Consider the following 27,570-nt stretch of genomic DNA (forward strand, 5'->3'; position numbering starts at 1 on the left):
TGTAGAACTCTCGCTGTTCAACCATAAACAAATAGCTCGATCGATTTGACCAACTCGACGCGGTTGAACCCAAAGGAGAACCCAAAGGATCTGGTGACACCAAATCCCAGACCGGTCGATTCGGGCTGCCTTTGGGTCGGAGCACCGACTCGAACAGACCGAGCTCAGTCTCTGCCGAGCCCAAATCCGAGTAGATTTGGGCTACCTATGCGTCCGAGCTCCGGTTTGAACGGACCGATCTCACGAATCGGTTCGCACAATATAAATAATCCTCCAGACGGGGAGACACCCACTTCCCCGAAGCCCCGACGTAGCGTAGCCCTTGCTCTCGCTTGCTCCTTGCTTTGGGGATCGCCCCTGTGGTCTCCGGCCGCTCGTCCTCCTTGCACGTTGAGGTACGTTGCCTTCTCTTAAACCTTAAATAGCTCTGTAATTCATTTTTCGTATTAAGGCTTGTCTTTGATTTGTTGACCGACTCGGCCTAGGGTTTTTTTGTTGTCCATTGTTATAATTATGTTAAGTTTTCGATTCATGCGATCAAAATCGATCGATTAGTGAAGGAAGCGCTGGATGGTTTTATTTGATCTCACACCAATTATTCGGCACCCTAGGAAACAGTTCTCTTAGGGTTTTTGGCTCCGGAGAGATTTGAATCTCTTTCTGAACTATATAGCGACTTTTGCTTGTCATTTTAGCAACTTGATCGGTTGAAATAGCAAGGTCTTCAAATTCCTAAAGACAACGGCAATGTGGGGAACTGCCAAGAGGCGGCTTCAATGGGAAAGTACTATTTGCTCGCATTCTTCTGTCATAGTTGAAGTTTTACTTGTATCATACCAAAAGGTGAGATTTATTTTCTTTCTGGGAAAAAAGGTAGATCATTGACTATGTTATTGCAACCATCAAAGCTTTGCGAAAGAGAGAGAAGGGGTCGTTGCGTGTGGGCGACGAGGTAAGTAGGGTTTCGCCGATCGGCCAACCGAGCGCCAGAGAATCTGAGAAGCCATCCTTCATCGCTTGCGCCAGATCACGGTCGATCATGGGGAGAGGCAGGTTCAAGGCCAAGCCCACCGGCCGCAGGAACTTCTCCACGCCCGAAGAGATGGGTATTTTTCTCTGATCTGCCTCTGTTTCGGATACCTAGGGTTTTATGGTTGTTTCTCGTTCCCATTCTCGGATCTTCGTTTTACTTTAGTTTCTCGTATGTTGTTGGTTTCTCCTCCATCTGATGTAGCGTGGGCGGATCACGTCACGGGGTTATTTGTGATCTGTGTGGATCTTACACTTCCCTTGGATGGTACGCAGTGTATCCAGGAAAACATTGCCGTAGCTTGAACATGCCGTCGATTAGTACTCGGCTGATTAGCTGTTTGCTGATATTAGAATAATTGTGGGAACGCTTTCGTTCTTGCGGAGTGGTTGGGGATGGGCTTATCAACCAGGCTTTTCACATACCGATGTAGCGTAGCCCCGTGTTTTAGAAACCCCGAGATATGGTTTTAGTGTTTTAGTTGATCCAAGTGGGCCAGCAACCTCGTACGAGTTCATTGAAGGGTGAATAACATACTTGTATAGTTAAAATGCTGTGCTATTTTTAGCTTTTCAATTTTTTCACTTGAAGCAGGATTGCTTTTCTCATCAAATGACTGAAAGATCTGTTCCACACCTTCGTTATTTTATCATTTGTTGTTTTCCTTTTAGCGATGTATTTATAAAAATTATTTGCTACCAGTAATATTGTGGTACAACTTCATGCTTTATATCTTTATATCCTAGCATGTACTAAGAAGCACTAGCTGTATACCGATCTGCAGCAGTTATTTTGTTGATGATATTTATGCATCACTTACAAGTAATAATCACAACTTTGACCTGACTATTTTGATATGTTGTAGTTAAGAGCATAAAAAATTAGCTTGTTAAGGCTGACCTTCCTGAATTGGTAGTCCAAATTATTAATTTAGAGGCCAATGGTTCCCTCTTTTCTCGAGAGCCAAAAGAAGATTGGAAATTGGGTTCTTGATGTATGTTTCTTTATTTTATTTTTTTCCGAGATGGATCTTGAGTTTTTCTTTTTTTCGTTGTCGGTTAGTTTCTTTATGATGCTTTTTCTCTCGTGTTCTTCCGTTGATCGATTGCCCTCCAGATCGTTAGGAACTCTGGAGTTTATCCATCGGATACGCTCTGTCGAGCCTTGATTTTTGGTCTAGCTAGGGTTTTCGCTGTTAGGACAAATTGGTTTGGCAGCAAGACGCGTATCTAAGGATTATTCAAGAAAATCTTGAGGATGATCGACTATCAAAGATAAAAAAGATTCTTTTCTTTCTCCTTGCCTGTGTAATTATTCGGTTTTGACTCTCAGCATTTACAGACAATTTTTTCTTGTTGGTTATTAGCTTGATGCGCTCAATTTGCTACTCCCACTGTACATGCGCATGATATACACCCCATGAGCAGTGCTGCTAATATATATATATATATATGAGGGTCTGTGAAAAGGATATGCATGTGATGCACATGTGGAGTGGAATCATTTGTAAAGCAAGAAATGACTAGGAGCAATTCATATCTTATCAATGTTACTATGTGATGCAAATAGTTGTGGATTTTTGGCCCACAAATCATCCCTAGTGTCGACCAAAAGAAAAATAACTCATATCTTTACGTCACGTAGAGATGCTTGCATGCATTTGAAATTTGGCTTTCAGATGCATGCATTCAATTCTAACACTCATTTGGCTTTCAGATGCATGCATTCAATTCTAACACTCAAAAGAAGAGACTATGATTAATCATACCAATTGTGAACCAAGAAAAAGGAAATACTCTGATTATTGCGAAGAATTTGCATTTATTCGAAATTATTTTAAGAGGAGATGTTAGTGTATTGTTGGAATAAGCTAACACTAATCTTCATTAACGAATCAAAAGGGAAGCTTTCCATAAGTACGTACTACTCATCCATGCATGCATGCATAAGGTTGATTGACACCATGCAATATACTAATCGTTTGACTTGAGAGAAAAAAGGGGAGGGTTTAAATAACATGGTTTATGTCTCCTCTCAGATGGCCTGCCAATGATCAAAGTAATAATGCATCTCAATATCACGTTCGATTTCTCCATTATTGACTGCGCCAACACTCAAACATTCTGAATCTTATTTATACCTCTCTCTTACAACTCATGCTGCTTCATTGTATATACACGTTGAAAATAGAGTCCTTTGGGACTCTTCAAATATGGCTCAAATCAGGACTCTACATTCTAATATAGCTACAAAGAAAATTGATGAAATTATATACAATAAGAATAGAAAGATAAAGTCTAAATCTACTACCACTAGGTTTGACTGAAGAGCCTTGATCAGTGTTCTCCTTGCCTGACTCGACTGTAACAGTTTGAGTAAGGATTGCTCCACTCTTATTCCAACTGGGATTGAGTTGTCTACTACTTTTCAAAGCTAAAGAGTCCTCCCTTGTGCTAATCCATAGGAATCCTTCTTTGACTGAGATACTGTTTACCAACTGGGACCAAGCTCATATCAATATAGCTTTGTTTAGCTGAATTTTTTGAATTGACCAGGAGCAGGGTGCACCAATCTGTAGAAGGGTGCACCAATTTGGGCCCTTATGATGGTTGGGAGCCCTGATTTAGGATCGTATGGGCTTCAACTATGTGTGATGCTGACGGGAAGTTATCCCACTAGTTTGGGATATGATGGATTGTTGTTATTTCTTGGTGGAAAATAAAGTCTTTAATTAATCATAATGATCTTTGAAGAGATACATGCTGGTTCTTGGTTGTAAGGTTATTTTGTGACCATTAATTGGGATGCATTATCAATTGTGAAGGTGATTAACTATGAGACAGTCACAAGAATGTGACCTATTTCTCATATTGCATTGTTCATCTGGAAAAAAGGATTTAAAATTAAGTATAATTATGTAATTGTCGGCATAGTTTGTTGGATCATTAGTATCACAACTCCATGAGCCTTTTCATGTGGGTCACCATGTATTGAGATGGCTTATTTTGTGCTACGAGATGGTATATTTCGAAAAATAATGAATTCTGTGTTAGATATGAATTTGTTGGGCATTGACAAGGGTATTATATCTTGAGTTGGGAAGATTGTAACACCCTAATGGTTCAGTGATGTTGGTTCTTCTTGTGGTTACTATGACTAGTTGGGCTTACTACTAATAACTTAAGCATTTAGAACCATTTGGTTGAGACCTGTCCTTTCCAAATTAATGTGCGAGTAGGTCTATCAGGTCTTGTCAATAGTTGTTCTCTTTGTTATGTTTAATTCATCATCTCGTCTACTTTGTTTGGAAAATTTTCAAGCTAAATCAGAAGTGAGGAATTATTTGACATTTTAGCTCTCTTTTTAAAACTGCATTAGATGTCTTCACTTGGTGTATAAAAATGCAATCTTTTAAATAAATTGAAATGTTGCTCGACAATGAAAACTTGGTGTATTTCAGAAGTGAAGTTGTTTTAGCTCTGATATCTCAAGAATCATCCATAATGGCTAACTACAAATGTGCATGACGACTCTACACCTTGATTGCTGCTATCTGCTTCATATTTTTATGTGGTGAGTTGCTTGTTTCAGACAACTGGCAAAGGTGGCACCTACCTTTATGACATTCACTTCTGGATCGTAAAAGAGTCAAGCCAAGTATGCTAATTATGCTCAATGATACAGTAAAACGATTTGTGTTTTTATTTTGAGGGCTAAGCAATAAGATACATGTTCAAACTTCAAATTACTTATTTTCCTTATAAATGATCACAGGATGAAGCTGGGACTGCGGCAATCAAGACTGTCGAACTTGATGCAGTTCTTGGAGGTCGTGCAGTTCAACACAGGGAACCCCAAGGCTTCGAGTCTGACAAGTTTGTGTCATACTTCAAACCATGCATTATTCCTTTGGAAGGAGGATTTGCCTCTGGATTCAAGAAGCCTGAGGAGGAAAAGTTTGAAACACGCTATACACTTGTAGAGGAAAACGGGTTGTCAGAATGAATCAGGTGTTATATTTTTTCCATGAACTATTGCGTGACTTTTGATGTTCAAATTTGCATTGCATGCATGTGGTAATTCCTGGAATTTCATTTGAAGGTTCCATTTGCCCGGTCATCATTAAATCATGATGATGTGTTTATCTTGGATACTGAAAAGAAGATATATCAGTTCAATGGTGCTAGCACAAATATCCAAGAAAGAGCTAAAGCTTTAGAAGTTATACAATATTTGAAGGACAAGTACCATGAAGGGACTCGTGACATTGCGATCATTGGTGAGAATCTACTTCTTCTATAAGATATTCTGTACATGTATGCATATTGTATCTTCTTATTAACAGATTTTTTATTGTATAAGATGGCGGGAAATTACAAGCTGACTCAGATTCTGGTGAATTTTGGGTCCTTTTTGGTGGCTTTGCACCAATTGGCAAAAAGGTGATCAGTGAAGATGACACTGTTCTAGAAACCAGTCCTGCAAAGCTTTATGGGTACTATTTTTACTCTTACAACATTGCATGTATGGTTTTTCTACCAAAAGCTAGCATCGATTCTGTTATACAAGTTTGTCTCTAGTTTCCATATATCTTAATATTGCTCGTTATGTGATCAATGGATCAAAATACTGCTCATATTGGTTGGTACAAGATGGTATTTACTGGTCCAATGACCAATTGAAATGCAAACTGGGCAAACAATTTTGCTTGCTTTGGTTTGGTATGAATTGTCTTGTGTGGTAAGCTCACTGAATTGTACTGGGCAGTAAGCCTATTATCCGATGCCTATATCAACTTTTAATTATTTCTGACACTGGTTGCGGACTTTTGGTTGAAAAACATCCTTATAAAATGTGATAATGCGAATGTAATTTGTTTAATAAAGAATCTCATTCAACACTCTAGGACATTGATATTATACATCATTTTATTAGGGATCATATTAATAATCATGATATACATTTAGATTTTATTGACAAAAAACATCAATTAGCATATATTTTTACTAAATCATTGAACGAGGAACAGTTTGATTTTATCATAAGATAATTAGGCATGTTAAATCTTCCAAACACATGAATTCTTCTCATATGATTTTTTTTTAATGAATCATTATTTTGATTTCTCGCTATTTCTGACTTGATTGATCTCTCATGATTTAAATTTATCTTTGATCTTAATATCTTTTATGTTATGATTGGAACATTGATGTAAAGGGAGAAAAATTACACCATTGTATTCTTTCCTTCTTTTTGATAATGACAAAGGGGGAGAGAGAAGTAGTAGCTTACACATTTCAAAGAGAAGCAAAAATTTGCTAACTTACACATCTTAAAAAGAAGTAAAAACTTGCTAGCTTGCATATTTCAAAGAGAAGTAAAAACTTGCACATTTCTCTTTTTTGTTGATGACAAAAGGTGAGAAGTTGACTGTACTCTTTGATGATTTGAAATTTTGAGGATATGGAAATATGCATGCAATGATATCTTAACTCATGTTTTGAAATTATGATGTACCTTCATGATTTTGAATTATGTAATGATATCTTAACTCATGTTTTGAAATTATGATGTACCTTGATGATTTGGAATTATGCGTGCAATGATATCTTAACTCATGATTTGATATTATGATACATGAAATAATTTTTTAACTATGCATATGATGTGTACTATGATGTATTGCATATGACTTTTACAAAGAAAGTTGCTATGATTAAAATTGTTTCGACTTGAATTCCAAGACTAACATTAAAGGGTTATCATTTTCTAAATTTGAGTTTATTTCAATATGATATATGGACAGGGGGAGTTTAGTTAAAACTCCGTCATCAATTGGTTATCATCATAAAAAAGGACGAGATTGTTAAATCTCGAATTTTGATGATGAAATCAATTGATGAGTTTATGAACTAATGAGCTTTTGAGAAAAGTGACGCAGGACAAACTTTGATCATGGAAAGGCAAATCACCGAAGTAGGAGAATCATACGTTGGGCCGAAGTGCATCATGTCAGAGATCGGGCATTGGGCCAGAAGGATCGAATATTGCGCTAAGAAGATTAGATGTTGTGGGAGATCAACATGCCGAAGGATCGGACAATACACCGTAGGAAAGGACGATGCGTCGAAAGTTTGGACGAAGTGTCGGATGAACAAATGACATGTTGAACAACGTAGGCTTCATGATTGTAATCGTTGTCTTGATCGAAATAGTTTAGAGTCTAATTAAGTTGGTTTTGTGTGTAATCATGTTAACTTAATTAGGAGCTCATTGGGCCTGAATCAGGGTTGAATTGGGCCTATTGGAAGGCCAATTCAGTGACTAGAGATTGGGCCAGGCGTTGGCACCGCCTATGAGCTGGAAAGTACGAATTGTACTTTTTCGAAAAACTCGATGGTGGTACCGCCCATTGCAAGTGGTATTACCACCTAGACTGGTGGTGGTCTCACCAGAACACAGTCTCCCAGACTGTGTCAGGTGGTGGTGCCGCCCAGTGCAGGCGGTGGTACTCGCCAGTACCCTGAAAACCCGGGGATTTGAATTTTTGATTTCATTTCTGAAGTCATTTGGGGCCTATAAATACTTCTCTCATGCTTGCTTGACAAATCATGGAAAGCTTGTGATTTTGAAGTGTTGTAAACTCTTAAAAAGTGTTGAGCCTCTCCCTTCTTGAGTCTAAAAGTTATTCTAAGGGAGGTGAGAGGTCTTTTGTAAAAGAGGGGTGTAAGAGTTCTCTCCTAAACCTGTAAAAATGAGAGAGTTGTAACAAGGGTAGTTAATTTTCGCCCATTTAAAGAAGATCGGTAGTGAAAGCCGATAGCCTCAAAGGAAGATAAATCGGGAGTGGACGTAGGTCAGGACGATCAAACCACTATAAATCTGGTTTGTATTTCTTCTTTTGTCTTGATTTACTACTGCATATTGATATACTTAGTAAGCAATCTTTACTCGCACCTTTTGTTAATCACATTTTCGGTACAGATTTATTGATTGAACTTTCAAACCGAAATTTTTTTAAAAGCACTAATTCACCCCCGCCCCCCTCCCCCTTTAGTGCCTTTACAATCGTAACACTAACGACATATCGATACATTATATGTTGAATGTAGTTTTTGATGGCTTATTTCTTCTATATGATAATTAATAGTAGGAAAAAATGCATTAGCCTAGTTGGTCTTTAGATTTTTATTGATGCCATACCACCATGCATGTGGATTCTCATCCATGCTAAAAGTTATACAACAATGAAGGAGTTGACTGAACTATCAAGTTGTAACATACAAGAACTTTTGTAGTATTAATGATGGTCAGTTGAAGTTGGAAGAAAACAACCATCAAAAGCAACGTTGGAGAACAACAAGTGCTATTTACTGGACTGTGGGGCTGAGGTTTTCATTTGGGTTGGCCGAGTGACGCAAGTTGAAGAGAGAAAAGCTTCCAGCAAAGCTGCTGAGGTAGGGTATTTATTTTCTGTACTCTATTTTTTTTCTCACTTCATCGTTAATGGCGTTCTTAATGACAAAAAATTTAGGATTTCATCATCAGTCAAAACAGACCAAAAACAACACGCGTCACTCAAGTTATTCAGGGTTATGAAACACATTCATTCAAGTCAAAATTTGAATCGTGGTCAGCTGGTACTGTGACAGGAATGGGAAATTCTGGAGAGGAGGGACAAGGAAAAGTTGCAGGTACTAGTAGAAGATTCTGTAGAGGAACCAACTTTATGTATATTTGTTAATTATTTTAATTTGTCTTATTTGCTTGCTGTCTTGGTAGCTTTGCTAAAACAACAAGGCGTTGATTTTAAGGGAATCTCAAAAGGCTGTCCAGTAAATGAGGAAATTCCTCCTTTGCTTGAAGGCGGTGGAAAACTTGAGGTTTCTTTAATTTTCTTTAGCCTGTAGATAACTGCACATGAAGCTAGATAGTTCTTTTTTCTTTAGGATCCTAATTTCTGGAATCACTTTCAGGTTTGGCGCATTAATGGTAGTGCCAAGAACCCACTTCCAAGGGAAGAGATTGGTAAATTTTACAGTGGAGATTGTTATATTGTGCTTTATACATATCGATCCGGTGAGAAGAAAGAGGACTACTTATTAACCTGGTGGATGGGAAAGGATAGTATTCAGGCAAGTGGCAATGACCATGTATTTCCTGAGGAAGCAAAAGAAAAACTTCCATTCTCAGTTCTTTTGAGTCATGATGTTTTCAAAAGCTTTCTATGGTGCATCTACTCTCTTAGAAGCATTGTGGTTTGGATTTTGGATGCTTATAATCCATTAAAATTTCAAACTTTGTTGAAATTAATCTGTTAGCTTTATAAGAGTTGCTAAAACCTGTACAAGTCTTGAATCACTAATTACATGTATATTATTTTATGATATTGCTTGTTCTCAACTTCTCATAATCTTTTGTCATGCTTAATGAGATGACTGCATCAGCGTCAAGATTAATTATTAAGCAATTGCCACCCTAGATTTTATTCAACAATGTCCGTGACTTAGAGTCTCAATAAACTCTCAACCATAGACTAGTTGATCTATACATTATTAATTACCATTCTAATTTATCTTTGGTACAATAACTTGCAAGTTATCATTATTCTGAGCAACGTTCTAAATGTTGGTTCAATACCAGTTTTAAAGTCTGTTAAGACTGATACAGTACCTAGATTTTGGTTGGTATCTTGACCTATTCTCCTAGCATCGCTGAATAAGGTAAGAGCAGTATTCCAAACATTAGTGAGCTGCATTTATTTATTGGCAACTTGGTCGGACTAGTAAATATCAGTTAGTATGTACTGGTCCAATTGGTATTTCAAACCAAGGTCTGCCGTACCGAAGCGTACCGCCCGTACCAGGCGGTACGTACCAGTCCGGCAGGTTACCGGTACGCGGACCGCCCGCTACCGGGCGGTACGCCCCAAAAACCCCTGTATCGGGCGATACGAGGTAAAATCGGGCGGTAACGGTCGAAATTTCGATCGTTATCGCCCGACACCAGTCGGTACCACTCGGTAACGGTCGATTTCGACCGTTACCGTCCGACACCACTCGGTAACGGTCGATTTCGACCGTTACCGTCCGACACCACTCGGTAACGGTCGAAATCGACCGTTACCACACAGTAGCAGTGCTACAGTGTTCCAACGGTCAATTTGACCGTTGGAGCTTTTTCTCCTCTTATTTAAACCATTCTTCTCTCCTCTATTTCATTATACTCTCTTAAACTCTCTCTCAAATTTTCTTTTTCTCTCCTAAACTCTATAAAACAACGATTTGTGAATTCAATCGAGGCTAATTTGGGAAGATTAAGAGGAAGAACTTTGTAATTAAGAGATATGTATTCGTTTTTTTTAATTAGAGGGTAATTAAGACTATCCTAACTTTTCTAATCAAGAGATATGTATTCGTTTTCTAATCATGAAGTATGTATTTGTAACTTGACAACACTATCCTAACCTTTTTTTTTTCTAATTTTCAGATATTTTGGAGGGATAAATCGATAAAATCAGGTGTACCGCTCGGTACACCTCGGTATACCGGTCGGTACACCCGTACTGTACCGTACTGAGCCCGGGTCGAAACTCCGGTACGGTACGGTACAGCGGACCTTGTTTCAAACCATGAGATTTGATCACCTCATCCTTTGAGCTTGTCACACAGAATGGTTGATTCCCTTTCTCATTGGCACATTTTGACCTGACATTCACACTGTTAGCATTTGACCATCTTTAAGTACTGTAATCATCTGGTAACCTCTAAAGCAAATTGAGAAGTCACTTGTAATGTAATTTCAATTTAGTAGAACTATTTACCTAATGTCTCCATATCCTGCCTCTGTAGGCAGAGAATGAATCCGCTGTCTCCCTATAGTTTGCTGCCTAGTTCTAATGGTATACTGAACTAGAAGAAGATGTAGCAGTAGAGAATGGTAGTTTTCTTCTTTTGTTTTCTTTTCCTATATATTATTATTTTTGTATAGTTCTGGTATCAATCTTCTATCTTCTATCTTCTACTTGAGAGAATTGCACACTATTATTTTTGTCTTTTAGATTGTTAACTTGTCATTTTTTTCCTATTGAAAGCATATCATCTTCCTGTTTTGGTTTTTTTGTCAAAACATAATTTTTTTTCTAGTTTTCTTTTAAAGCCTATTATTTTACTTGAACTGCTTGTATATTTTTTCTTTACTCTTGGTGATCCGGAGATTATTATTGAGTAGTAGATTGGTCATGTGAAAAAATTTTCCCCCTATAATACTTAATTTTTTAAATGTCAAGTGTTCTCCCTTAAGTAAGATTCTATGTACATATCTCTTAAAAAAAAAGAGATCATATTGCAAGTATAGCCTTCCAAATCTGATTGTATTGGTATATAATATATCTACAACCCGGGAAAAATTTGATGAACCATTTCTTGTTGTGTTGTTCATATTGGTAATAGGTGTACCAATCACGACATTCATATATCAAACAACCTTTTAGTTTCTCTTTTGTTGTACTAAGGTGTATCATGCCATGCTGGTTGGTATGTGCTGGTTTGATAAGATTCTGAAATGTTATTGCATTGTATTTCTGATGTTGCAGCACAATTGTCATTATGTCCTCTATCTGAAATAGCTTGCCAAAGCTCGAATGATCTTGATCATTCTTAATTAATAACTTTAGTGACTTTGGCCATGGTTTAAGAGAAGTTTTGTCATTTCATCCCATTTGCAACTTAAATAAATTATCTTAGTAAATTGCAAGTTTGCAATACAAGTAACAGATGATGAGGGGAGAGGGTAAAAAGAGGGGTTAAAGTTTACTTGTGTATATTGGATGGTGGGATTTCTTAAGGGGGTATATGAAGTTCTTTTTTTTGTGTGTTGGCTGGCTGCACCATGAACACCTACAAACGGTCATCGCGCATCCGCAACAATTCCGTGCAACGAATCGTTCGTCGCTCACACCTACATGTACAGCTGCTTGGCAGCATGTTTTGTCTTGGTTTTGGATCATTTTGCTTGTAAAAATGTAAGTTCGAACACGCTACAGTGTTACAAAGCTATCGCTCACCGAACCGAGCAAAACAGCCCCAAAACAGCCCAAAATAGCTCCGTTTTCATGTGCCGCAGGTTGATTTCTGGAATCTGCCTCCGCTCACCAAAACGTCAGTCATCTCAGCCCCTAGGAACCCCTTGATTGGCACAGGGCTGGATGGGGCTTCGGATATATACCGGGCGTTGAACACTCTTTCGCAAGTTCGCACGTTGCCTTGACGGGAACTTGTTATCGCGCCCGGGACTCGGTGAGCAGCTGTTTGTGGGCTTGCAGCCGTTCTTTCGAACTAATCAACTTTCTCTTTTTACAGGTCCTTTGGGACCTGCGAGAGGTTACAAGTGGGCCGATCCTTGCGGAGCAATATCGCAAGGGCGAAGCGCAACTTAGGCAACGCAAGCTAAGTTTGCGTCTTTGCCGCAAGGGTGACTCGCGTCTTAGGCAACGCAAGCTAAGTTCGCGTCTTTGGCCGCAAGGGTGCCTCACGCCTTAGGCTATTCCAGCTAGTGTTTTTGAGTGTTAAAGATAACATTAGTTGTTTGTTTTAATGTCTAACTGGACCATTCCTTGTCATGCATCATAATGCATCAGCTGCTGGCACTTGCAGTCTTGGTCAGTGTATGAATTGTTGGCACATGCCATGGGTGGGGAGAGGGTTTGAGAATTAGGAGTGGTTTCTCCTTCAGAATTGTGATTGACAGGTGGGAAACAGAATGTAGCCAGGTTTTCTCAACCGAAAGCTGGTGTCCAAACCTAGAAACAGTCACCTCGTGGAAACGACGAATTAAATTAGGTGAAAAAGTTAAAATTTGGTGATTATTCGTCAGTAAGCTAGCCTGATATGGATGTGACTCTCTGGTCATAATTGAATGGCATGTATGCTTCATGACCCTTGCCACCAGATTACCCTTAAATCTTTCCCCATTTAACAATACGACACAGTTTTAGATATTTGTATCTAATATTCCTGAATGTCCATCCTAATTTATCTTAGCCTTGGGATGGTTTTAAAATTGTGTACTTGCATATTATTTATCCTACCCACTTATGGATCTCCCAGGTTCCAGTTCATCCCTTGTTCCAGCCAAGGTTGCATTTCTAGTTGTATTAGTTCCATAACTTGTACTGCATCAACGGATGACTGAGCTTGCTGATTAGGCTTGCTTATTTTGGTTTTGTAACATGATATTGTTTTCTTCTAGGATGATCAGCTGATGGCGACTAGGCTGGCTAATACAATGTGGAGTTCCTTAAAAAGGAAGACCAGTGCAGGTTTTTTATTTTCTTGATCTCTTTTTCAGAAGATTAGTAAGCAGCAGCAGTTTTATTAAAGATCATATGTACTGCAGGGCCGCATTTTTCAAGGGAAAGAACCACCACAGTTCATTGCACTATTTCAGCCCATGGTTGTCTTGAAGGTACGAACATTCTGAGATATATGGTGTTCAATCTGGTACAGGGAAGGAAATCCACATGATTTTTCTCAGATTTGCTTATATCAGTCTTGTATTGCCAAAAGAGCATGGGTTTTCTATCTTGTTGAGTTCAACTTTTTCTTGCATAGGGTGGAATCAGCTCTGGTTATAAAAAAATTGTTGCAGAGAAGAACCTGAATGATGAAACTTACACTCCTGATGGCATTGCACTAATCCAAGTATCTGGAACATCAGTCCACAATAACAAAACTGTTCAAGTTGATGCAGTATGCTCATCTGAATCTCATTCATTAGTATATATTATCTGTTTGAACCTTCATTCTCGACAAAATTAGTTTTGTGTGAATGGTTATCTATAATTGTAATTATTTTCTGCTGTTGTCAAAATTTAGAAGGAGTAATTCATTATGTATGCAGGCACGAGATTGTTAGTTTTGTGGTACGAGGAACAAGGAATGCCGTTTCGCATACGAACCTGTATAAATCATTGGCCAGACGGTATGTGCCAGTCGGGGCCGGTGTTGTTTCAAATTAGAAGAAGAAGAGGAAGGAGTGGTGGACGAAGAGGAGGCATGAGGAAGGAAGAAGAGGAGGAGGAAGGAGGAAGAAGGAAGAGAAAGAAAGAAGAGGAGGCAGTGGAGGAAGGGGAAGAAGAAGCGTACCAGTTGGCGGCATATGACGGGCGGCTACGGCAGCTGCATGAGCCAAAATGGGAAGGGCTCATGTTCGGGGTGACGAGGGCTCACAAATGCGTTTTTTTATTTATTTTGTTTTCACAAGGTTCAGACTGGACAGCATGAGATGGGTTGTCCGTGTACTGTTGAGGAATGTGGCATATCATTGGTGTCATATCGGACTGGGTGAAATGTCAAACCATGATGAGGAATGTGGCATGGAATGTACTGTTCCATGCCAGTTGACACGCCTGCTGTGATGGTTGGCAGTGCAGAAGTTTAGTCTGGCCATGTGGCAGGATAACTACTGCATTTTGGCTTAGCACAAGACATGCTAGTTGGTGTTGGCCAGCATAATAATTATTATCTAAAGCACATTACTCAGGGACATAACAGGTTAAATGAATAGGATCATAAGTGTTCTTATTAATTCTCCTGTTTTAAATATTATAATAGTATTCTATTTTTTTTCCTTGCTCCTCCATCCCCAACACATAACAGGTTAAATGAAGATTTTTATTCTCTCTTTTTTTTTTCACATTTAAGCAGTGTCACTATTTGTTATTTTTGCACCAAATAATTTACAACTTCTGACTACATTATGTCAACACAGCAAATTGTTTCATACTTTCATTGATACTTCTTGCTGAGAAATATTATCTTATATAGGCAAAATTTTGAGCAAATTGGTTGTTTGATGATCTGGAGACACATTATGAGTGGTACAAGCTTTGCTGCTATTTGTTGACTGAGAGATAGATGTATGTTTGTCGTGGGTGGGTGGGTTTGGGAGTTGTTGGTTATTCTTTTACTTGTAGCAGTCTCCAATCCAATTCATATAATTTGGTTGCTTAGCTCAGTTCTGTAAAGATCCATATGTATATGTATTGTGTTGGATACATATGGGTTATCCACACTGCATCGTGGATGTCAAACACACACTGTTCAAAACTCTCGCAGTAGGCAGTGGTAAAAAGACAGCGTTTTCTGTTTTTGTTTGGACGTGTACATCAGACATTTAGGGTATCTGTTTTGAGCGAAACTTGTTTTATAATTATGTAGATAGTGAGCGAAACTTGTTTGGAATTTTTCACGTTGGCTGTTTTGGTGGCTGCAAAATTCCCATTCGTGAAGAATCAAGTGCAGTATTCTTTGGTTTGTATGTGCATGTTTCTTGTTCCTAATTGTTAATGACTCAAAATTTCATCCTTTTGCTTGTTCACTGAATTACAAATCAGTTCTGTGTTGTTTTCATTCATTGGTCGCTTCAGTAGTTTCAATTAAACACATAAATCTGACCTGTCAAATGAGTACAGTTTTTAAAGAAGCATGTTTACACGAAGCATATAGAAGACTTGAGGCACCAAAACGCTATGCTCGGTGGCACTTCTCCAAACTAAACCTAACATGATTGAGGTTAACATGCTGTACAGTAAGTCGCTGGCTTATTACACAGAAAGCAGTGGCAACATATAGTTGATGAAACACTGCACTACTTGCGGCCCAGCCTCTGCAGATGCTGCTGGTGCTTTGCTGCGGCTGCCTTATCGGCAGCCTCACGCTTCAGGGCCCTTTTCGCCCGCCTTCCAGTGCTGTCTTTTGCTGCCTCTTTCTTCTTTGGAGTCCGAGATGGGCCAGCATCCTCATCGTCGAAAGACTGCAGATTGACAGGTCGTGCTTCCTTCCTTCCGGTCCTCACATAACCGTTGTCACCCCATCTCCTGTTACCGATACGAATACTTGATCTACTAGCAAAGTAGCTTTCATCTAGATCGTCAAGTTCATCTTCATATTCGTTTTGAAGAAAGTCTTCTAATTCATCAAAACCGTCTTCTTGCACCTCCTCTCGTTGTGCCTGAACTGCCAATGGTACAAACCAACTTGCCCTAAGGAGAAGGCATACACTCTCCTCAAACATGTAGTCTTGGATGCTGCATAAAGAATTGATATTGATTTCATATACTTGAGCACAACAGCTTTTAGGCGACCAGGAAAGATAAAAATGCCTAACCTGCCATCAAGTGAACGGTGAACACTGAGGAACTCAAATGGATGCTTACATTGAGGGCACGATGGTCTTTCACGGTATGTTGCCCACCGCAGGATGCACATTACACTACCCAAGCAAACAGTAACAAGATTCTTTTAGCAATACATGCATAATCAAAAATTTTTCTCAGGATACATTGGTATACAATATATTGAAGTCTGAGAATCACTTTAAAGTTTCTTTTACATCAAATAGCTCTTTACATGGTCACAACATGTCACGGTGATAATATCTCCACTCCAAAATGATGCCTTTTTAGATTGCACAAAGTGTGCTACAATAGCTTAGTCCATAACAAATACAAGATTCACTATTTAACTTACAGATAATATTTACTAGGAATTCTAGATCCATATTGAGCTGTATCTCAAACTGCTGTGAAGATTTATGTGCAGATCAAATTTAAACTACTACACTGCGTTGAAAAAAAATAGACGAAGAGACAAAAGCAACAATCCCATGCTTTCGATCATGAGTCTCCTTGCCAAAGTCAGCATTTGAACTTTGTCATTTAAAAGAAGAGTAAACAATCACCACTAAACTAACAAACAGACAAGTGAATCTTGATAGTATGTTTCCTGAGTATACTTGCTTTTCCTATGATAGTTTGATGGTAGATCCACAGATAACATTCTCAAGGATCAACCATAATCATACGCATTATTAAGCCTAACCCACCTCTCTAGTTTTTTGGACATCTTTAGGTTTTTGATTTGATCAAAATGACCAACTTGGTGCAGGTTCATTGGAAACATTATGCCCTCAAGAAAAAGAAAGCCCATAGATTGAGAACCTGCACCAAGTTGGTCATTTTGATCAAATCAGAAAGGTTCTTTTACCAGCAGGGTTTTTTATCACATAACATTTCTTGGAATCAAGGTCTTTTTCCATACACTGTTCAATGGAAACATTATGCCCTCAAGAAAAAGAAAGAATAGTTCACTAGGAGATATAGATTGCTTTTCTTTCTACTTAGTGACAATTAGCTGATTATCAACCTAAAACATAGGCAGCCTAACCCTACTCAAACTGTTCTCATCGCCCAGAAATGTTATCTTTGACAGCACAAGCACTCATTCTTTCGAGGCACCACGCTCTTACGCAACCCGAGTGATCAAGATTTTGAGTAATGAAGACTGCTTAACATTGGCGAGCAGAGCCTTCCTCCTCTATTTTCTCATTTCAAGAAGTCTAATATATTTCCTCATATTCCTGTGTAATTCTTCTTGAAAAATACAAAAAGCAATCTAGTTGTGCAAACTATGATGAAAAATTGTGCTTAATTCTTCTTATATTTTAAGATTTACCATGCCAGAATTAGATCTCTTTCATAACTCTCCTAAAAAATTACTTGTTACTTCTTCCGTATGATTAACCTACCAAATAGATAAAAGCAAGAAACTGAAACCTTCCAAACCAAAAATTGGTAAAACGCAGAAAACCCTAAAAAAGTTATGCACAAACCAGTAGGCGTGCTCGCAGCCCTTTACAAGCGCCATCTCCGGCAGCGCAATCTTCTCCAAGCAAATAGCGCAGAAGCCACATCTCTCGCCCGATTCGCTCGAATCATCCCACCCCTTCCCCTCCTCGACTACCGCCTACCCGCATAACGAAGCCAAGTCAATCGATCGATCAATCAAACCACCATAAAACAAGAGATCCGGATCCGGCGTTACCTCTCCCCGGGTGCAAGACAAGGGAGCGATCTGGCCCTGCTCCTCCATGGATGCGCGGATCGGTTGGATCCGGGGAGAGAGAAAGAGGAAGGGGGTGAAGGGAGATCGGGATGTTTCAGATCGCTATGAGCCCTAAAGCCCTTGTCACCAAGCGAAAAGGGGAGAGGAGCGGAGAGAGGGAGAGAGAGGGAGAGATGAATGGGGTCTTCCTCGATCCAAAAGAAGACGCACATCGATATCAATCCGAAATTAAGATGCGAGGGTATATTCGTGGAATGTTTATCTTGCTCTTTATTATGCGTGCTTACTTTGATATGATCAGATCGCGTAGTGTATGCTTATTGCGGTGGGATAATTCGAGTATATAAAGAAACGACGAATGTACTCACCTACCTGCGTTTTGATTGGATCTCGTATCGGAACAAACATGGGGCTCGCAGATGTTCCAATAATCGTGAAGGTAGCGGCCCATGCACGAAGTAAAGCTTTTCTCAGAGTGGCGGAGGGTTTTATCCGAGGATTATAATATGATGTGCTTTATTTAGCGTGCTCGTTTTGATGTGATCAGATCGAGGACAAAGGTGGTCTCCGGCCTGAGTTCTGATTGGACGAGGAAGTGGAACGTCGGTGGGCCCTACATAGTTCCCCAATGAGTATGGAGGTGGTTGACCGCGTAAACAGAATAGGTACGGTGAAGAAATAAAGAGCGGAGAGGCGGTGGTCGTGCCATAATTAATGAAAAAAAATTATATGATATTTTGTTTATATTAAATATAATTTAAAAATATATATGCTGAATTTTCTTTTTATTTAAAAAAAAGTTAATGAGGCTGAGGATGATGTTCAATTAAAACTAGTTAAACGCGATCCGATCCGATCGAATCGAACCGAGTGGAGGGATCAGCAATTCGATCCGATCGAATTGATCTTGATTTGGTTTGCTGTCATTTTCTATATTGACATCGATTTCGGTTTGTTTGAACAAGATTAAATAGCTAGTAAATTTACCAATATTTTAGAGGATCAGCAAGTTTAGGTGGTAAAAGAACCTTTTTGATTTGATCAAGATGACCAACTTGGTGCAGGTTCTCAATCTATGGGCTTTCAGGGCATATCTATTGCAAGAATCCAGTGCTGTGAAGAGGTCCACATTGGAACTAGTGTAGTAAAGGCAACAAGCATATCTTGACCAGTTTGCTGATGTTGTCTTCTGTACCTTTGATGGGTTTGCCTGTCCTGTGGATGCTACCAAATGATTCCATTTCCAAATCCTTGCACAGAGTGAGTCACCACAGTCAGATTGGAGGCCGGTGCATCAGCAATATGCTTTTGGCTTCATCTCTTGCAGCAGCATGCAGAATTCATCACACAAAAGCTGCTCTTTCCCAGGGGGTATGGTGATTCAAGAATCAGTAGTTTCAGATCAAGAACCTCAATCTTTAGTTTGAAGCTCGAGGAACTGTTTCTGCCAAGCTAAACATCTGTTTGGTTGGAAATCCAAAGCCCATATCTGTAAGCAAATTCTTACTGTAACAAAGATTGGCTAGTCTGTGGATTCAAAGAAAGACAAGTGCATGGTTGTTCCACAATCTTTTCCTGCTCAAGATGGATTACAGATCATATTGGATCCAGTTACAAGCAATGAATGACCATAAGGTTTCAAAAGTTGGATCTCTCTAGATTCTCTGAGAATATCAAAGTGTTCGATTTTGGTGATATGCCTCACCGTCCGATGATATTTATTGAAAACTCGCTCCTGTTAAAACATTCTGCCATTGATGAATACAAAACCAAACAGCATAAGCCAGGTTGAATCAAGGATGAAATCAGAAGCTTGAGAAGTGTCGCATCATTCGGATCAGAGATCCAAGGCTACTTCTTTTCCCTGCATCGCGATGGGAGTAGTTCTTTTACTCTGGATGCTCAAAGACGATGTCATTTGTCACCAGAAAGTATTTTAGCAGAAACTAGCAAAAAGTCTCCCTGGCACCATGAAACAAACACCTGATGGTAGGTATCTCATGAATCCAGCCAAATCATCATCGTCTTCGTCCTCCGGCTATTTACATTTCCTACTTCTCGGTAACTTTAGCCACCGCAAAATCGGCATGGTATGTGAATTCTCTGGCAGCACCCGAAGAAACTCAACGCTCCGATGAGGATCTTCAGCTAGTCGACAAACATGTTTGTTCATATCACAATATGGTTAAGCTACCAGTGGAGAATCTGAGTCTTGTCCTCTCGGGTGAAGGTTCCTCATCCATGGCTTTCCTTTTACTGCCACCGCTGCTGATGATGATGGTGTTACTGTTTTCTTCTCGTTGCAGCTGTTGGTCTTTTGATCTCCCTTTAAGAATATGAGGCCTGAGCCTTTTCATGTCTGAGAGCTGCACTGGCTTCAGAAAGAACTCTTCTGCCCCACCTTCTAAGCATCTGCAGCAGTACACAGCAAAGCAATTCCATGTTAGATAAAGGTTAGCAGATATCAGATGTGCCCTCTCTACCCTTCTTTATCTCATCACATCAACTTCAGAATATTGAGCAAATCTAACAAGAACAAGGAAAAGATCTTGAGATGTTTGACCATATTGCAGAAAAGGACTGCCTTCCTTCCTGATTCGACCTCAGAATAGATGACATCTATGCAACTTTTCTATTGCAGGATTAGGTGGAAAACTTTTCTTAAGCAGCAGAAGACAAATGACAGACCGATCTGATTTGCAAATACAACTCTTATCCGTTTGTTCTTTATTCTTAAAGGTGATTAATTTAACACAAATCTCATGACTTCACTTGTAGATTGGGAATATCTACTTTTTTCTTCGCCCTATCGGATCACAATATAATTCCATTATTCATGGGCACTTAAAAGGCATATCTATTGCCGAACTCCGTATCAACAATAATCCTCTCTTTAAATAGAGGAAAATAAATAGTTACAGACTACTAGCAATACTCATCAACCACTAGGATTATTTTCCTTCATTTTGATTTCCTTGTTGCAATTGGGTGTGCAAAATGGATTGTAAATTAATAGAAACTAAATTTTGGAGTAATAAATAGAAAAGGTCAATCCAATTTTATATCATCGATCAGGATTTCGGATTAGCATTCACAAGCCACCAACCAAAAATAATTATTTCATAACCTAGGAAGACTGGATTTCTTGACAGAGATTGAAATCTCATCAAATATATTAACAGAAAGAATTCATCTTGGTAAAGAAGAAATGGAATGATCATCCTCATCCTCACCTGTTTATTCTGGAAGGCACGTTCTCGGATGACATGACCACCACCGGGATGTCCTTCAAAGATGATGATCCCTGACATTAGAGTAAGAGAAGCCCCTCCTCAGCTTCTTGAAACAAATGAATCGAAGACAAAATGTGCAGACTGGAAACCTGATGAACAAGCATGAACTCTACCTTAATCTTCTTGAGGAGGTCATACCCTGTCATCCCAGGCATACAGTAATCTGTTATGACCAAATTCACCTCAATCTCCTGCCAGAACAGTATCAACGTTCACGACGCCATCAAAATCATGCAGCCATCATATACGCGCATCCAAGAAAGAAAGGAAAGCAGAAAGATCAAAGATTACATTGTGTTCTGGTGAGACAGCCGATGGGCTTGTTTGGTCTTCGCTCAACCCCAAGACCTCAAGAGCCTTGCTCCCGGAATCCACTGTGGTGACTGAAACACCAACACAAGCTTGTCAAGGAGAGAAGGAAAACAAGATGAACCAGAGCAGCAGAAGCTTGGCTAACCTTGAAAGGAAGAGGTCTTGAGGAGTCTCTCGATGAGCTTCCTGTCCATGAGGCTGTCATCCACGGCCAGGACATGGAACTGGGCCTCTGCATCAACAGCCATCGACCAGTTCCTCGCCACAACAACCAGCTTCGAGGAGGGCCAAGAGACGGAGAAGGCGGGGGAAACGGACAACAGCAGCAGAAGTAGCAGGAGAGGTGGAGGTCGTCCCTTCCCACTTTCCTTCTCGCTCGCAGTGGACTCTTCCAGACAGCTAAGGCAATCGAAATATAAGCCACCTTCCGGCCCACCAAATCCGACCCCTTGCAAAGCAAGATCCGACCAGATTTCACCCGTATCTTCCCATGTCCTCACTCCATCTTTGCATTAAACACCAAGAAACAAAACCACAACCAAACACTGACAAAGATCTCTCTCTCTCTCTAGATATATATTCATATAAAGATATCATGATAAAGCAAGCTGTAAGATGGGTGCGAGTTGGATCGAAGGGTGAGCAGGGGGGAAGGAATCAGGGAGGGGTTAATCAAGGGGAGGAGGTGGGGGTGGTTTATTATGCATGCCTGAGGGGGTGGCTTTGGAAGGTGGCGGTGGCGCCGGTGGTGGCCCGCCTGATCCTGGCAGCAGATACGCTGAGGTCAGGGATGACCACCCGTCTCCAGTTGTGTGAAACCGCCTCGACGTATCTCATGCCCACGCCCACTTGGGAGGCAATTCCATGTGATTTCCCCAACACTTGCCTCCTTCCCTTTTCCACGCATATCTTATTGTGCTGTGCTCTATCTTCGTCAAATCTCTTTGTTTAGTGAGCGACAATATCTTTGATGCCACCCTCTTTCATCATCAGTGATAAAGCTACCTGATTTTATAGCAAATGATGTTCGGACCGATCTCCTATAAATTTTTTATGATCCCATAATAATACGTAAAAGAAAAGATGAATTAAGAAAATATTTAATTTGAAATCTCACCAGTAAATATTTCAATAGACACTTAATAGACAATTCAAATTATAATTATAGACTTTACAAACCTTAAACGATTGTATTATAAAAAATCCAAAGTAATTGGATATGCTACTACGGGATAAAATAGTGAACAAGCTCTAGATTTATTTCGTAACAATATCATATAAGTATTTATGAAGATTTTTAATCGCAATGGATCATACTGGATTCTTTGTCGTGTAACTGATTAGAGCTTATGAAGTTTTTTTTGTAATTTGTATTGTTTATCAAGTGTTTGCTAAAATATCTATTTATGAGATTTTGAGATAAATATTTTTTCTAACCTATCTTCTTTTTACATGTTCTTTTGAGACCGTAAAAAATTTCAAGGAGGCTAATCCTTTATAGATAAATGTGCAAGGGTACTGTATAACTTAGGTAAAATCAATTAATTTCATAACTTAAGATAGATATATATATATATATATATATATATATATATATATATATATATATATATATATATATATATATATATATATATATATATATATAACACATGCATAATCGATCAAATCAATATCTGATCATTCGATTAGAGTAATACTTGTCTAACCACTTACAATTAGCTTCATAGATATATTGGTTGTCTCCGAAAATTTTCATGCATATGAATATACCCAATAAATACTTTCTAATTTTGTATGTTTCTTGAACCTGATTGACTGTGAACTTGGTTGAAAATACTTTCTAATTTTGTATGTTTCTTGAACCTGATTGATTGTGAACTTGGTTGAACAAATCAAAGAATGAGTTTCTGATGAAGGTGGAAGCTACTGGTACTCATTCCTCCTAACTTGTGATGTTTCCTAGGCATAATTTTTTTGTCCTGATCTAAGTAATCTTCCTGGCAAATTGGGGAATTCCACAGACTCAACTTTGACTTGTCCATTGCTAGTCAGTAGAGAGAGCACTGGTTTCAGAGCTTAGGATTTCAATGGCAATGCATCATCTAAAGATATGGAGTGGAACAAATCATATCAATGATGTGTAACATGACCAGCCTCCCATTCATTATCTTTGGCATTCTTAAACAAATCAGTGAGGCTGAGATCATTCTGCACTGTCTGTAAACTAAAAGGTGAACAACAGATTTTGGATCCCAATTGATTGTAACTGTGTTGAAGGTACTGTTCAACAGTTCTTTCACAAGCTTCTTTGGCTCATATACCACAGAAAATTGCATCCATAGATTTTTTGAGAGAGTAAATCTTACTTGCCAATAAACTGAAGGCAACATCTCACTCTTTAGAAAAAGTGAACATTGTTAAGAAATAAAGGAGCATAGTTGACTCTTCAAGAAGATTCTTTTACTTTTCTCTCTTGTTTAACTTCCACAGACCAATGATCCTCAAATACAAAGATGCTGTGCAAAGCATATCCCATGACTTGTAAGTTGGCTCCAAAATAGTATTGACAAAGGAGCATTGAATAAAAAGAGGGTTCCATGATATTTTGCCTGTTGCTTGTCTCTTCCACTTATCTTTTTTCTTCTTAGAAGATCCATAAAAGATTGAAATCTAGACCAGAAGGTAATAGAAGGATTTGAAATGAAATTCCTAATCAGAACTTCATTATGATATATCTGATATAACAATTTATTTGTTCCGTAAACGATGATATTTTGTCTATTACTTGTCTCTTTGACTTTTTTTTTTTTTCTTCTTTGAAGACCCTTAAGAGATTGAAATCCAGACTGATCATTGTGGATAAATGTGGATGTTTCATAATTTAGATAATTCAAATTAAATTCGTGACAGTATTGTATCTAATATAATAAATTATAAATTATTTGAGACTTAGATAAAGAGATAGCATTCAGTGGATTTCATCAAAGCCTTGTACTCCAATGACTGACCAAAAAGAGCTCCTCTGAACCTGACCTCTCACTGTCCCCTTCTCAACTCATCCCTAATGGTAAACCAGTGATCTCAGACCACAGAACTGCATAAAATGAGGGCACATCTTTCTCCCTTCTCCTATCATTTGTATCCAAAACACTCATACTCTATCTATCAGACATTTCAGCTAAAACCTCTGCAAACTAATTCTTCTGTAGCATCTTCCTGCAATAATATCTCAATGAGATTCAGAGAACCATATCTTTGATAACTTTGATGACAAATTTACATCACTGTTTGGTACCTCCATCTCACAGTTCTTTTTCCTTTGAAGTCACATCTATTGTTCAGTATGTAAGCCTAGATCTGTATGGATGTAATGATGCCTTATGTTATCTCACTGCTCTTTTTTGTTTTCTTTGATATGTTCATTGTTGGAGCTAACACACAGGCTCAACAAATTAATGAATCCATCAATGATGCGAAGCAAGGCTGCTGCATTATTGCCAGATCAAAAGCATAAGTTTAGTGTTTCTTGCACCCACCACCAGACTTAATGTGGAACCACCTCCCATGGAGGTGCTCATGGAGTCATTTCTTAAGCATCTGAAACATGAATTTATGGTAGCAAAAGTAGGTCTTTCATGGGGACATCAAGAGAATCATATAACCTCTAGTCCTTCAACTAAAGAGGAAGATTTCATATAAATCTGTAGCAGTTACCTATTGAGGAATCCAAAGGCCTCTATTTTAATCAAAATTTATTTCGATCTTATCTGCATTGCAGATGAGAACTGTAAAGTCAACTACAATAAAAGTATGACTTCTCTATTTGCTTGTCTGTCCTCCTTTTGCATGGAACCTTTCACAGAAATCAAGGGAAAAAAATGCAAAGAATATCTTCCAAACACATGATATCATAATTCAAATATTATATCTATATGTAGCATTCATTTCTCAGAAAACCAAAGAGACTTTGCTATGAAACCTGCCTTAAGCCAAGCTGACAAGCCTTGTTTGGGTCAGAAAGTGTATTCCAAGGTTTCTGACCTCTGAGAAACCTCTTAACACACACACAAACACACACTACCACATGAAAAAGTAATCTTTACTAACATTCATTCATTCATTCATTTCTGAGAAAAACAATGCATGTTAGAATGCCCTGTTTAGGTCAAAAGTGCATGCCAAACCTCCAGTGACATGATTCACTGGTGTCATTGGACTCACTACATTCACATAGCCTTTCCACCTAAACAGTGACATCTCTTTCTTCTTTCTAGTGCTGACTGAGAATTAAGTGTGAGATTGGATGCAGGGCAAGAGGATTAGCTGCTGGTACATGTGGTGATCACTGAGTGACCCACAGGTGGATAGTGATCTCAGGACAAAATGGCATCCCTGCTTCATAAGATACCTGCTGCTTGCAGTGGTCCCTTTTCTTCTTTCCTTGAAGGAAGCAATGCAGATCCACCCAAATTCTCAATTCTCTATCCCAGCAATGGAGAAAATGAAGTTACTTGGCCTTGGAAATCTGCAGAATCATCAAGCATGGCAAGAGGGCAAAACTTTGCCAGTGTATGTGGGGCTCAGGTGCTGTTTAGCTGTAGAACTTCCAGGGGACAAGTATCAGATGATAGCTGGATGCCATCTCTACAAAAATATGTGTTTGTTTTATATTGACTCAATATTCATAGTTCCATATCTCAACCATAAATCAAACAAAAAAATTCTGTATATATATATATATATATATATATATATATATATATATATATACCTAACACAAAGCTAAAAAAACTGATGACATATTTTCCATGTATCCAAAAGCATCATAAAAATCATAATAATTTATTACACGAGACTCTCGTCAATACTAAATTTTTTTTAGTAGCATCAGTTGGTCCACAGAAGGGAATAATTATGATTGATTGTTGTCCAGTCCTCATACTTTTTTTTCTTTCTTTTTTTTTGGGTTCAGCAGTCTTCTCTTTACAGCCTGCTTCATTGATTACTGGAATCAGCAGTTGATTGCATTGCCCACCTTGGGGATGCATCTGATGATGAGTGCTGGCACATTTGGTGTCACTCATTGATGATGATCTGCAACTCAATTATGAGCCAGTAGCTGAAACATGAGTCCTTCAAGCTGGACCGGACTGGGCTCCAAGACACAGCAGCTGAAACCTCTGCAGCATATCTGATTGCTAAAGTAGACAAAATGTGTTCAAGAACAACATTCAAAGAAAAATAATGATTACGTTAAAAGAACATAATACTCCATGTTATTGCTACATTGGAAATAAAATAGAAAATAAATTGATTTATTAGAATTTAATAAGCATGTGTTAATGCTTGATAAGTTAACCACAGTTGACAATGATGATCAACAAAAACCAATAGTTCATAAACCCAAATAGTGAAACACAGAGAGAAGTCCTGTAAATATTTTCCTGGAAAAAGGTTTTACAAGAACCGTAAATCGAACTGAACTAATTAGTCCGATTAGAAATATTGATCGGTATGATTCACTTATTAAAGAGTCGGATCGAACAAAATTCAATGTTCTCTACATGTATTATTGTCCTTTAGAGTGTTAAAAATTCAATTAAAAAAAAGCTAAAAGGATCTATAAATCTTAGAACCAATCCTAAAATTATCTGCCAAAATTTATAATTCTTAGCCTTAATTTTGACAAAATTGCTTATATATCCCTCTACAGTTAGTGATGTTCATACTTAACTCTCTAAGAAAACTTGTATTCATGTAAAACTCAGAACATTATAATTAGTATTTGTTAGTTGATTTAATAATTAGCACAATGGTATTATAACACCGATTGATATTCATACTTATATAATTGGTAACTCTTATACAAGCGCTAATCTTTTGTTATATAATTCCTTTTAAGCTCAAATTAAATCTTATTAATCAAAATTATATATGATTAACTATTTCATCAAGCATATGCTAATGGGGTGACATATAGGGGCAAATATGCTACTTCTAAAATATGAAAGAATAGATATGTAAGAAC

General features: G+C 38.5%; 2 protein-coding genes and 1 pseudogene across 2 annotated transcripts; 1 reads left to right on the plus strand and 2 right to left on the minus strand.

Moving 5' to 3' along the window:
• The first annotated feature begins 747 nt into the window (after window positions 1-747).
• On the plus strand, window positions 748-15,280 carry LOC135613230 (villin-2-like; annotated as a pseudogene).
• Window positions 15,281-15,482: 202 nt separating this feature from the next.
• On the minus strand, window positions 15,483-18,227 carry LOC103984324 (uncharacterized). Its single transcript, XM_018826129.2, has 4 exons — window positions 17,914-18,227; window positions 17,702-17,835; window positions 16,199-16,303; window positions 15,483-16,118 (listed from the first exon to the last, which is right to left on the minus strand). Exons 1-4 carry the CDS (start codon window positions 17,959-17,961, stop codon window positions 15,680-15,682), a joined length of 726 nt encoding a protein of 241 aa, XP_018681674.2. The 5' UTR covers window positions 17,962-18,227; the 3' UTR covers window positions 15,483-15,679.
• A 1,264-nt stretch (window positions 18,228-19,491) lies between these two features.
• LOC135612223 (two-component response regulator ORR9-like) lies at window positions 19,492-22,197 on the minus strand. The gene is made up of 5 exons (XM_065108245.1): window positions 21,685-22,197; window positions 21,519-21,610; window positions 21,341-21,418; window positions 21,168-21,238; window positions 19,492-20,346 (listed from the first exon to the last, which is right to left on the minus strand). The coding sequence occupies exons 1-5, from the start codon at window positions 21,785-21,787 to the stop codon at window positions 20,109-20,111; spliced, it is 582 nt and encodes a 193-aa protein (XP_064964317.1). The 5' UTR covers window positions 21,788-22,197; the 3' UTR covers window positions 19,492-20,108.
• Between the last annotated feature and the right edge of the window lie 5,373 nt (window positions 22,198-27,570).

This window comes from Musa acuminata, chromosome BXJ2-5 (genome assembly GCF_036884655.1).
Source record: "Musa acuminata AAA Group cultivar baxijiao chromosome BXJ2-5, Cavendish_Baxijiao_AAA, whole genome shotgun sequence".
NCBI lineage: Eukaryota > Viridiplantae > Streptophyta > Magnoliopsida > Zingiberales > Musaceae > Musa > Musa acuminata.

What these genes read in the sequence shown, in the direction of transcription:
- LOC135612223 (XM_065108245.1), bottom strand. Translation starts at nt 21,787, where the DNA reads ATGGCTGTTGATGCAGAGGCCCAGTTCCATGTCCTGGCCGTGGATGAC. An exon ending in CTGTCTCACCAGAACACAAT is followed by an intron (nt 21,419 to 21,518) that starts GTAATCTTTGAT and finishes CTGTTCTGGCAG; the next exon opens with GAGATTGAGGTGAATTTGGT. An exon ending in ACCTCCTCAAGAAGATTAAG is followed by an intron (nt 21,239 to 21,340) that starts GTAGAGTTCATG and finishes CTCTAATGTCAG; the next exon opens with GGATCATCATCTTTGAAGGA.
- LOC103984324 (XM_018826129.2), bottom strand. Translation starts at nt 17,961, where the DNA reads ATGGAGGAGCAGGGCCAGATCGCTCCCTTGTCTTGCACCCGGGGAGAG. An exon ending in TGTCTTGCACCCGGGGAGAG is followed by an intron (nt 17,836 to 17,913) that starts GTAACGCCGGAT and finishes TTATGCGGGTAG; the next exon opens with GCGGTAGTCGAGGAGGGGAA. An exon ending in CACCGTTCACTTGATGGCAG is followed by an intron (nt 16,119 to 16,198) that starts GTTAGGCATTTT and finishes TTCTTTATGCAG; the next exon opens with CATCCAAGACTACATGTTTG.